The sequence below is a fragment of the Neomonachus schauinslandi genome, chromosome 2, assembly GCF_002201575.2.
Source record: "Neomonachus schauinslandi chromosome 2, ASM220157v2, whole genome shotgun sequence".
NCBI lineage: Eukaryota > Metazoa > Chordata > Mammalia > Carnivora > Phocidae > Neomonachus > Neomonachus schauinslandi.
Genome location: NC_058404.1, coordinates 82,180,220 through 82,192,341, shown reverse-complemented (window position 1 = coordinate 82,192,341; position 12,122 = coordinate 82,180,220). Strand labels below are relative to the sequence as shown.

The 12,122-nt window shown below is 37.7% G+C and overlaps 1 protein-coding gene across 1 annotated transcript in view; it reads right to left on the bottom strand.

Moving 5' to 3' along the window:
- LOC110571206 (glycophorin-A-like) overlaps positions 1 to 11,908 on the bottom strand; it is a 31,318-nt gene extending 19,410 nt beyond the window's left edge. The window contains exons 1-2 of the mRNA XM_021679320.1: positions 11,872 to 11,908; positions 7,832 to 7,907 (exon numbers count right to left, since the gene is read on the bottom strand). Of these exons, the coding sequence (XP_021534995.1) occupies positions 7,832 to 7,907; positions 11,872 to 11,908 (113 nt within the window). The remainder of the gene's footprint in view (positions 1 to 7,831; positions 7,908 to 11,871) is intronic.
- Positions 11,909 to 12,122: the final 214 nt, after the last annotated feature.

Below are 12,122 nucleotides of genomic sequence, written 5' to 3'. Positions count from 1 at the left end.
AATAATAATAATAATTAAAAAAACAAAAAAACTCAAAATAAAAATGACATATATCTGTAAAAAGAAAAAAAAAAAAGAAAATAACAAGTGTGGCTGGAGATGTGGAGAGACTGGAGCTCTCATACACTCCTGGAGGGACTGTAGAGTAGTTCAGCTTCTGTGGAAAAAGTATGGCATCTCCTCAATAAGTTATATATAAAATACCATATGACCCCAAATTTCTAGTCCTAGGTCAACTCAAAAGAGAATCAAAAACAGATGTAAAAAAAAACCTGTACAAAAATCTTTATAACAACACTATTTACAAAAGCCAAACAAGGGGCGCCTGGGTGGCTCAGTTGTTTAAGCGACTGCCTTCGGCTCAGGTCATGATCCTGAAGTCCCGGGATCGAGTCCCGCATTGGGCTCCCTGCTGGGCGGGGAGTCTGCTTCTCCCTCTGACTCTCCCCCTCTCATGCTCTCTCTTTATCACTATCTCTCTCAATTAAAAAAAAAAAAAATCAAAAAAAAAAAAGCCAAACAAGTAGAAATGACCCAACGTTCATCAACTGATGAATGAATAGATAAAATGTGGTATATCCATGCAATGGAATAAATACAACCTGGATGAAACTTGAAAACATTATGCTAAGTGAATGAAGCCAGACATAAAAGGCCATGTATTGTATAATTACATTCATATGAAATATTCAGAACAGGAAAACTGATAGAGACAGAAAGCAAATTAATGGTTACCAAGGCTGGTGGGAGGGGAAATGAGAATTTAATGTATCTGGTATTTCCTTTTAGGGTTATGAAAATGTTCTGAAACTAGATAGTAGCTATGGGTGTACAACATTGTGAATATACTAAATACCACCAAGTTGCATATGTAAAAATGGTTAAAATGGTGAAATTTCTTACATGTATGTCTCTACAATAAAAAAATTAAATATATGTACCTGAATGAGAGTAGTGCTTGGCACTAAATAAATGCTATATGAATACTGGTATTATTCTTTGGAATCTAACTGTATGCAGAACCTAACCTATACTATACCAATCTAGAGATGGATATGCCAAAGATGATTAAATAACAATTTATAGAACTTTGTACAATAAAGATGACATCTTCCTTTCTAGTGCTTACATATAATAATTTGGGTTACAAAGAAACTCAACCAAAATCCCAAAGTGGAAATTATATAGGGCATAGTGTCTGACCACAATACAATAAAATGAGAAATTTATATGGGAAAAAAGTGAAGGAAATAATAAAATTTAAGGAAGTAACCAACTGCAACAAAGTAAAGTATTAATGCAGGAATTATTGACTATTTTGAAATTGAAGCAAAAACACCTTTTAACCAAAGTTTAGTCATAATGGCCAAAAGTAAACTCACAAAACACACAATCTCAACTGATCATTATTAAACAAAAAAAATGATAATAAATAAAATGAGCAAAAGAATAGCAAAATAAAGCTTACAGAAATTAAGGAAGGAGTCAATAAAGATAAGAGCAAAAATGACTAAGTATAAAATACTGAAATTGATTAATATGTCAAAATATTTTTTGAAGAATTAATAAAATAAACCATTACAAGTTTCAATCAAGACACATTGAGAACATAAAACACAAATATGTAATTTTAGGAATGAGAAAAGATGCATAAAATTCACAGATAACATTTTTTTTTAAAGATTTTATTTATTTATGTGACACAGAGACACAGCGAGAGAGGGAACACAAGCAGGGGGAGTGGGAGAGGGAGAAGCAGGCTTCCCGCCGAGCAGGGAGCCCGATGCGGGGCTTGATCCCAGTACCCTGAGATCATGACCTGAGCCGAAGGCAGTCGCTTAACCGACTGAGCCACCCAGGCGCCCCTCACAGATAACATTTTTAATTAAAAACCATTAATTAAAATAAAACATACTTATCAAATTCAACACCCAAAGAACAAATAATAATCCAATCAAGAAATGGGCAGAAGACATAAACAGACATTTCCCCAAAGAAGACATCCAAATGGCCAACAGATACATGAAAACATGCTCAATGTCACCTGGCATCATGGAAATACAAATCAAAACCATAATGAGATATGACCCAGCAATTGCACTACTGGATATCTACCTCAAAGATACAAATGTAGTGATCTGAAGGGGTACATGCACCCCGATGTTTATAGCAGCAATGTCCACAATAGCCAAACTGTGGAAAGAGCCAAGATGTCCATCGACAGATGAACGGATAAAAGAAGTGGTATATAGGGCGCCTGGGTGGCTCAGTTGGTTAAGCGACTGCCTTCGGCTCAGGTCATGATCCTGGAGTCCCGGGATCGAGTCCCGCATCGGGCTCCCTGCTCGGCAGGGAGTCTGCTTCTCCCTCTGACCCTCCTCCCTCTCATGCTCTCTGTCTCTCATTCTCTCTGTCTCAAATAAATAAATAAAATCTTAAAAAAAAAAAAAGAAGTGGTATATATATATATATATATATATATATATATATATATATATATATATACACAATGGAATATTATGCAGCCATCAAAAGGAAATGAAATCTTGCCATTTGCAACGACGTGGATGGAACTGGAGGGTATTATGCTGAACAAAATAAGTCAATCAGAGAAAGACATGTATCATATGATCTCACTGATACAAGGAATTCTTAATCTCAGGAGACAAACTGAGGGTTGCTGGAGTGGTGGGGGTTGGGAGGGATGGGGTGGCTGGGTGAGAGACACTGGGGAGGGTATGTGCTATGGTGAGTGCTGTGAATTGTGTAAGACTGTTGAATCACAGACCTGTACCTCTGAAACAAATAATACATTATATGTTAAAAAAAAGAAGAAGATAGTAGGAAGGGAAAAATGAAGGGGGGGAAATCAGAGGGGGAGATGAACCATGAGAGACTATGGACTCTGAGAAACAAACTGAGGGTTCTAGAGGGGAGGGAGGTGGAGGGATGGGTTAGCCTGGTGATGGGTATTAAAGAGGGCACGTATTGAATGGAGCACTGGGCGTTATATGCAAACAATGAATCATGGAACACTACATCAAAAACTAATGATGTAATGTATGGTGATTAACATAACATAATAAAATTTAAAAAATGGAAAAAAAAAAAACCACAATGAGATACTTCCTCACACCAGTCAGAATGATTAAAATTAACCACTCAGGAAACGACAGATGTTGGCGAGGATTTGGAGAAAGGGGAACCCTCTTACACTGTTGGTGGGAATGCAAGCCACTCTGGAAAACAGTATGGAAAACAGTATGGAGTTTTCTCAAAAAGTTGAAAATAGAGCTACCCTATGACCAAGCAATTGCACTACTGGGTATTTACCCCAAAGATACAAATGTAGTGATCCGAAGGGGCAAACTCACCCCAATGTTTATAGCAGCAATGTCCACAATAGCCAAACTATGGAAAGAGCCCAGATGTCCATCCACAGATGAATTAACAAAGAAGATGTGGTGTATATATATATATATATATATATATATATATATATATATACACACAGTGGAATATGACTCAGCCATCAAAAAATGAGATCTTGTCATTTGCAGTGACGTTTGTATGGAACTAGAGGGTGTTATGCTAAGCGAAATAAGCCAATCAGAGAAAGACAATTATCACATGATCTCACTGATATGTGGAATTTAAGAAACAAAACAGAAGATCATAGGGGAATAGAGGAAAAAAATAAAACAAGATGAAATCAGAGTGGGAGACAAACCATAAGAGATTCTTTTTTTTTTTTAAGATTTTTTATTTATTTATTTGAGAGAGAGGATGAGAGGAGAGAGAGAGCACATGAGAGGGGGGAGGGTCAGAGGGAGAAGCAGACTCCCTGCCGAGCAGGGAGCCTGATGCGGGACTCGATCCCGGGACTCCAGGATCATGACCTGAGCCGAAGGCAGTCGCTTAACCAACTGAGCCCCCCAGGCGCCCAAACCATAAGAGATTCTTAAGCATAGGAAACAAACTGAGGGTTGCTGGAAGGGGGAGTGATGGAAGGATGGAGTAACTGAGTGATGGACATTAAGGAGGGCACGTGATGTAATGAGCGCTGGGTGTTATATAAGACTGATGAATCACTGACTTCTACCTCTGAAACTAATAATACATTATATGTTAATTGAATTTAAATAAAAAATGAAAAGATAAAATAAAGTAAAATAAAATAAAATAAAAAGCGTCTTGGAAAAATATATATGATTGAGCATCTAATGAAAAAAAGCCTGAGAAATAAATAGCCGTAAAAAAGGAACACTGTCAAAAATTTCCCTCAAGAGATACATTCAATGAGGAAATAATTAGGCAAATGAAACAAAACAACTCTTTTGGAGCCTTCAAAAAAATTAATGCCATTAAAAAAAAAAGTTGGGTAATTATTCTAAACTAAAATAGATGCAGCAACCAAATTCAATGAACGAATGTAGGTTAAAATTTGATTTTAAATAAAAACAGCTATGAAAGACATTCAAGGGACAATTGGAAAAATGTGAATATAAAGATTATATTATGGTATTACTATTAATATTGTTAAATTTGAAATAATGTGATTATTTAGGAGAATGTCCTTTTTCTTAGGAGATGAATGTGAAAATGATTATAGGTGAAGTGTCATAATGTCTGTAACTTATGTTCAAATGACACGACAAAAGTATATGTATATTTATACACTTATAGACAGATAAAGAAAATATGATCAATTATTCACAATTATTGAATCAATAAAGATAATATATGAATATTTCTGCTAGTCTTCTTTGAGTTTTTCCATGTCCTTGGAATTTTTCAAAATAAAAATTTAGAGAAAAGAAATGGGATAATATAATTTACCATATTCGTGTACACATGAAGAAAATATATTTTTTGCCTATTCTTGTAAAAAAATCCTTCTACTATAATTGGAAGAGATGACTCTTCTTCAAAATATCTTTAAAACTGACACATAGTGATTAATAAATTATTTTTGAATAAAAAGGCAAAAATTCATTTACCTTTTTGATAGCAAATGCATGTGTGCACACAAATGAATTGCAGAAAAAATTGATATATAACAAATATAGGTAAAATAATCCTAAAACAAATATTAAATGCAGCACAATATTAAAAGAATACAAGAGCCAAGGAACTGATACTAGGATGGGAAGCATAGGGCAATATGATAATATCCATTGATATAATTCATCGCTTCAACATATTGAAGAATAAAAATACAGTGAAAAAACAGAAACTAATAAGATGAACAGACATTCTTAAAGAAAAGCAAACAAATGTTTAAAAAATATTCCTGTTATACTTAGTATAATAGATATTTTCTCTCTCATGATAACTGTCAGGAAATTTATTATTATACCATTGAGATATGGAAGTCAACTTTCAAAGTTTCAACTATGATTCATAAAAGGTATTTTATAGAATTTTAGATCTTTTCTTGATTAAATCTCTTCACTTAAGGTTAGCGGGAAATTTCTTAACATGATAAGGATAATTTACTGAAAGCAACAGACATCATAATTAATGGTGTGACATTCATATTATAGACAGTCTCAAGACAAGGATGACTACTATCATGACCTTTATAGAACATTAACATATATAACATTGAGAAGTTCTAATAAATGCAATACGATAGGAAAGGAGCAGCTATATGTATTTATTTCAAGTGAAGAAACAAAATTTCTTTTTATAGGGAATACAGTTGCCTAATTTTGAAAATTGAAGAGAATCAACTATCTTAACAAAAAAAAGGTTAGTGATGTCACTTACAAAACGAACATATACAAAGTAATAAATTCATGTTAGGCTATCAATAAACAATTTGAAAATACAATGAAACTTTTTTTTTAAAGATTTCATTTTCATTTATTTGAGAGAGAGAGAGCACACGTGAGAGAGCATGAGGATCGGGAGGGACAGGGAGAAGCAGGCTCCCAGCTGAGCAGGGAGCCTGATGTGGGACTTGATCCCAGGACCCTGAGATCATGACCTGAGGCGAAGGCAGACGCTTAACCGACTAAGCCACCCAAGTGCCCTTTTAATTAAGACAATAACAGAACATGTAAAATACCTCTTCAAAGAGGAAACATATAAATTTATCTAAAGTTTCTTTCAGAATTTTTTCAACTCTTCGGAGGATGTAAGAGAGGACTCAGTAGAAAAACATGATATATTCCCAATTCAGAGATTTACTATTACAAAATTTTTTATTTGCTATGAGCTAATTTACTCTTTTAATTCCATCATTCATTCTATACTAACCAAATAACATGGGAATACTTTTATGTTGCATAAGGGATAACTTTCCCAAATGATTCTGAAACTCATCTGGAGGAATAGACAAAAACTTCTGGCTTCCGGTCAAGGAAACCAGCTTGTTGCAGACCAAGCCTCCTGTCCATGGGAAGTAGAAGAGCTGAGCAGATGGAAAGCATCTAGGGAGGGCATCAGAGCTGACCAGGACAGCAGGCTGTGGAGGTGGAGGGGAGGTGCAGATGCGTGAGCTTGACGTTGGCCAGCAGCTCTCCTCTGAAGACATTTGTCTATTTGCAAGTGAGGCCTGAGAGGCTGTGAAACTTGTGAGAGATTTTAATGGTCTCACAGAACTAGGGGTTCAGGGCCCACTGAGGACAAGAAGCTACCACAAACGCTGTGAATTTTAAGTTGGGGCCCCCAAAATGCTACTCCCTAGAAGTAGGGGTGAACAGAAAGAGAGCTTTCCAGAAGACTGAATGCCGGCTGCAGCTCTCAGAGCCTTGGTTGCTGAGTGGATGAAGATGTTTCTTCTCCAGGAACTGCCCACCAGAAGCCAGGGTCTCAGCTGGCTCTGCTCTGCCTGCCCTCACTCACCTCACCCCCAGATCTGACTCGGAGGGATCCTGGCTGTATTTTAAATTATGATATTTTATTCACCATTGATTTTTTGAATTAATCTTGAGTTTTAAAAAATATTTCATGAAAGTATTTATCTTGATGACTTAAGGTTTTGGTGCCCCCTTAAATTTGGTCCTGAGACCTCTCCTCTTACATCTTTGCTTTGTGGGCTGATATCATGCTCGGGAACGGAGAGAGGAATGTACAATGTTTTATGATTTAGGGCTTATGATGTTTTTAGAGTCGCTTACTTTTCTGAGACAGGCATGGGCCAGAACACTCCCTGACTCCCATGATGTGATAGAAGTGTCTCAGTGAATAAAGCATCCTAAGGTTCTATATGCTGCCACTTTTCTGATACTCTTAGCTGCTAGAATGTGGCAGTTGGCAGCTTGGGGCTGTGTATCATAACAGAGTTATGCATCATAACAGATGTGTATGAGTTGTGTATCATAACAGAAACAAACCCTATAAAAATGGAAAATGGGAAAATTATTAATGATGGTTTATCTCATCTGTTCACCAACAATTCTTGCTTTTTTTTCTCTACCAGATCCCTGAAATCAGTTTCACCAGACATTGTAACCAAGTTTATTTGAGTAGTAATAACCACAATGAAATGCATCTACCAGGATCTTGGTTTTCCTGTTAATATTTATCAGCATTGCTTCCTGATAGAGGCCTCTCAGAAAACAGAGATTTGTTCAGTTTGCTTTTAAATTTTTTTTAACTTTTCCTAATTACATTTTATTGATTCTCCTTGCAGAAAATTTAAAAAGCATCAAAAAACAAGAAAAAAAGTCACCTACAATCCCAACACCCGGAGATAACCCTGGGATGTTTCTTCTCAGGACTGTTGCTTTAGTTTCCATCTAGGTCATGTATCACAGAAGACCACACAGATAGATACTTATTAAATATGCAGAAATGATGATAATGGCTGGAAATCTATTACCCATCTGCTTTTGTCGGTAACTTACTTGGTAATTCATGAGCTGTGGTTTCAGAGACATCTTGAGTAGAAATATAACCTATAAAGACAAGTTGGGGAAATCACTTAAAATGTGCCTCCTAAATTGGTTCATAGATGTATTCAATAATCCTCTAGAAACCAAAGTAAAAAAAAAATTCATCAAAAGAGGGTTAAGTCTGGCTTCCCAATTTAAAATTAATATGTCAGGGTTATAAATAAATAAGCCAAAACCAAGAGTTGGACACCTAACCAACTATGCCACACAGGAACCCCGAGTGTGTGTCAGTTTCCAGGTACCATCTCTTCTTTCCCCTCTCTTAGGGATCCTTCCCCAGGCATTCATCGCGGGTGTCCGTTTCTTTCTAAAAACCCGATTTCACTCCAAGCTAGTGAGATTCATAGGTTTGGGAGCTACACTACAGTTTATCTCAGGCTGAGCTTTGAGAAGTCACTGAAGTTTAGAGATGGAAGGGATTTTAGGGACTATTTATTCCGTGTTTTATTCAATAGACACAAGGAAACTGAGGATGGATAGATTCTCCACAGTTAAATTAGTCTGCAGCAAAATTTTGGTCATTTGTCATTTCTGCAGCTACTGTTTATTTATTTATTTTTAAAGATTTTATTTATTTATTTGAGGGAGAGAGAGTGAGAGACAGAGAGCATGAGAGGGAGGAGGGTCAGAGGGAGAAGCAGACTCCCCGCCGAGCAGGGAGCCTGATGCGGGACCCGATCCCAGGACTCCAGGATCATGACCTGAGCCGAAGGCAGTCGCTTAACCAACTGAGCTACCCAGGCGCCCAAGCAGCTACTATTTATTGAGTGCTTACTTTGCGTCTAGCAATGTGTGGGGTGTGTAAGTAAAGACACAGGTTTTACTTTGAAGAAATTAAAGTGGTCCCCGAAACCCAGCTTGGAACGCTTTCTTATAACTTCTACATGGGCAGAAAGACTCTCTTGGATCACCAAAGAAAAAGGAGATGCCTTGTTTCTTCACTTAGTCATTCTAAGCATGTGCTTTTCAAACTGATATACTTACAGATGTATGTAGTAAGATGCTAAAGGTATCAGGGTTAATCTACATGGAGCTCTCATTTTGTCTAAACAACCGAAAACAAATATTCCTTCTTTTCTTCTCCCACCTCCCTCCCTTTACTTGCTTCCTTGTTGATTCAACCGATATCCTACTACATGTGAAGAGCTGTGCTCGATTCTGGAGATACACTAATGAATAAAACAGCCATAATACCTGTGCCTTTGGATCTTCCAATTAAATCGGTATATTGTGGCCTAGAATACAAATTTTGCATAAATTTTAAAGTAAAATCAGGAAATTTTAAGAGGGTCGTGGTTCATGACATCATTTGCTGGTCGGAGTGCTGCAATACTCTATTCTCAAATTCCTTCTTAGCGTCCGAATCAGATTTTCAAAGAAAAGCTTTGAACACACTGTTTTCTCCTGTGTCAGAGCTTCTGCCCTTGCTCTTCCCTTTACCTTCAATGCCTTGCCCCAAGATTTCTCGAGCTGGCTTTTTTCGTGGTTCACTTCTCAGCATAAATGTTACTTACTCAGAGAAAAATTTCCTGCTACCCTTTTGTAAATCAGCCTGCTGCGTTATGTTCATCACCTTTCCCGGGTTAATTTTCTTTGTGTTATTTACCACTGTTCTTACGTTACTAGTTTACTTATTCGGTTTAATGTTGGTGTTCCCTCCCACTGTCTGCCCCTACCCACCCCGAGTGGATCCTCCCCAGGAGCTCACCGATCTTACTGCTGTGGCCTCAGTGTCCAGCCCCTGGCATGTAAGTGCCGAAAGAGCACATGAATTCTGGGACCAGGAATCAAATAATCTCAAGAGAACTTATTCTCTATTTAGAGGATGACATCTGATAAATTTAGAATTAGAAATATTGGTGTTACCCTTAAGATTTCTAGGGAAAGAAAAATCATCTTCTTTTTTTTTTCTCCCTAGCCAAAGATGTTTAACCAGCCTCACACTCTCCAGATTCTCCACTTCAACTGCTGAGGGGTGGGGGGTGGGGGCAGGACCCTGCTCAGACACCTTTCCATTATTCTGTAAAGGAGTCACGTCCACAGAATTTCTTCAGAGGGTTTCACAAAAGGCCAAGATGGTAGCAGCATTGGCAATGAGGGCCAGGTGGCCTTTGGAGTCACGTGGCCTTGATCTCTCATGAAGTTTTCACAGAAGGCCTTAGTACGCCATTGCTTGAGCAGGTGTAGATACGAAGAATTTATTTCTTTTCCAGGAGCCTTTTCCAAATATCCCACACTACCCCCACCGCAAAAAAAAAAAAATGGGTAACGCATCTAGTTGGATTGAGGAGGCCCCCTTCCCCCTCTGAACAACACAAAGAACACCTTTTCTCTCTTCTGTGTAATAGCCCTACAAATACTGGAATATATTTAAATATTATACCACAGCCCCTCCGCTTGTTTTCTCTTCTTCAAACTGTCTTTGTACTTTGCTACTTGAAAAAAATTAGAGCAGTTTTGTTAGTGTTCTGTTTTCCTGTAATTTTCCCGTATTCTGACTTCTCAGAAATCATCATCACATACACAGGTTTGCTCCCTAGTCAACAATTACTATCATAGCTAAATTATTTATTAATTTACTATTACTTTGTTTAGTCCTTATTTCATTCCTGGGAGGCAGGTACCAACATTGTACACATTTTAAAGATGAAGACACTGAGGCCAAGAGAGGATACATTGCCTTAATATTCCCCAGCCTTTCCGACGCGGAAGCAGGTTTGAGCCTAGTTCTGTTAACCATTACACTATTTTATCCCCTAATATATGTTATAAAATGCTGGATCCTTTCCCTGTCTCCTACAGAGTGTCCAGTAGATCCTCGATCTGTGCTCCAATTTGAGTCAGGGTAATGTCTGGGGGCTAAATACATTTCAGGTAACTGCCTGCTTCTTATCTCTGTGCTGGGCACTAGTATTTCTAACACATAAACACTGTATTTGAGAAGACATTAACCACACCACTCTCAGGAAGAGGCCAAAAATATTGCTAATTTTTTACAACTTAATAATAGTCCATATTATGATCTCAGGGTCGTGAAATCGAGCCTCGCATTGGGCTCAGCACTGAGCATGGAGCATGCTTGGGATTCTCTCTCCCTCTCCCTCTGCCCCTCCCTGCTCTCTCTCTCTCTCAAAATAAAAAAAATAGGGGTGCCTGTGTGGATCAGTCAGTTATGCATCTGCCTTCCGCCCAGGTCATGATCCCAGGGTCTTGGGATCGAGCCCTGTGTCAGGCTCCCTGCTCAGTGGGGATCCTGCTTCTCTCTCTCCTCCCCTCTCATTCTCTCTCCCACTATCTCTGTCTCTCTTTCAAATAAATAAATAAAATCTTTAAAAATCATAAAATAAATAAAAGTAAATAATACTCCATGTTATTTCTTTATCTTAATGAATTGATTTTGACATTTTGATTTCTCCCCAAACCACATAATACCTAAGCCAATTTTTCTTTTTCCTCCATCGTACCTCAGTAACAGACCACAGAGAGGGAAACAACTCCTCCATGAATTCAGAGTTCATGCTGTAGCTTGTACTCTTTTGGTGGGAGAAGGAGGAAATTAGAATTTTTTCAGAAAACTTTTTTGAAAACTGAGGACTGGATATCCACCTTCATTAATGACTCTTTAATTTAGAAGTTAAACACAAAGAAGGCAACAAATTTATTCACATGGAGATATTTCTTATAATATTTGATACAATTCTTTTCACTGTAGCTGGGCTTAGAACTGAAGCATGCTTCTCATACTGGAAAACTGTGATCCAGCCACAACTACTGAGCCCCTGAGCACCTTAATCCAATTCCGTCCGCCTTACCAGCTCAGTTCCAATAAAAATCCACCCACCATCTGAGATACTATTCATTCATTTATTCGCTTAAGTAAGATAGAATTTAGAGCAGGCAGTTTATATTTTAATCTATAAAATTTAATATCCAACATAACAGCATCATGCTAAAAAAATCCACTTACCTGAGAGTAGTAATATAATTACTATTTTTTCGTACATCCTGAGATCATGAGCTGGCTCTCAATAGTCCGTGCTGGGAAACCACCAAAGACAGACTGGTGTGGTGGACCGTGGCTCCCGCCTGGGTGCTCTTATCTTTCAGACACACCTTTTTGAGGCACCAGTTGATAGGCCTGGGAGGCGTTTTAAATTACGCAAATTTGTCAAACATCTGTCAGTAAAGATGCATGAATAGCTGCTTAACTGGCGTTAT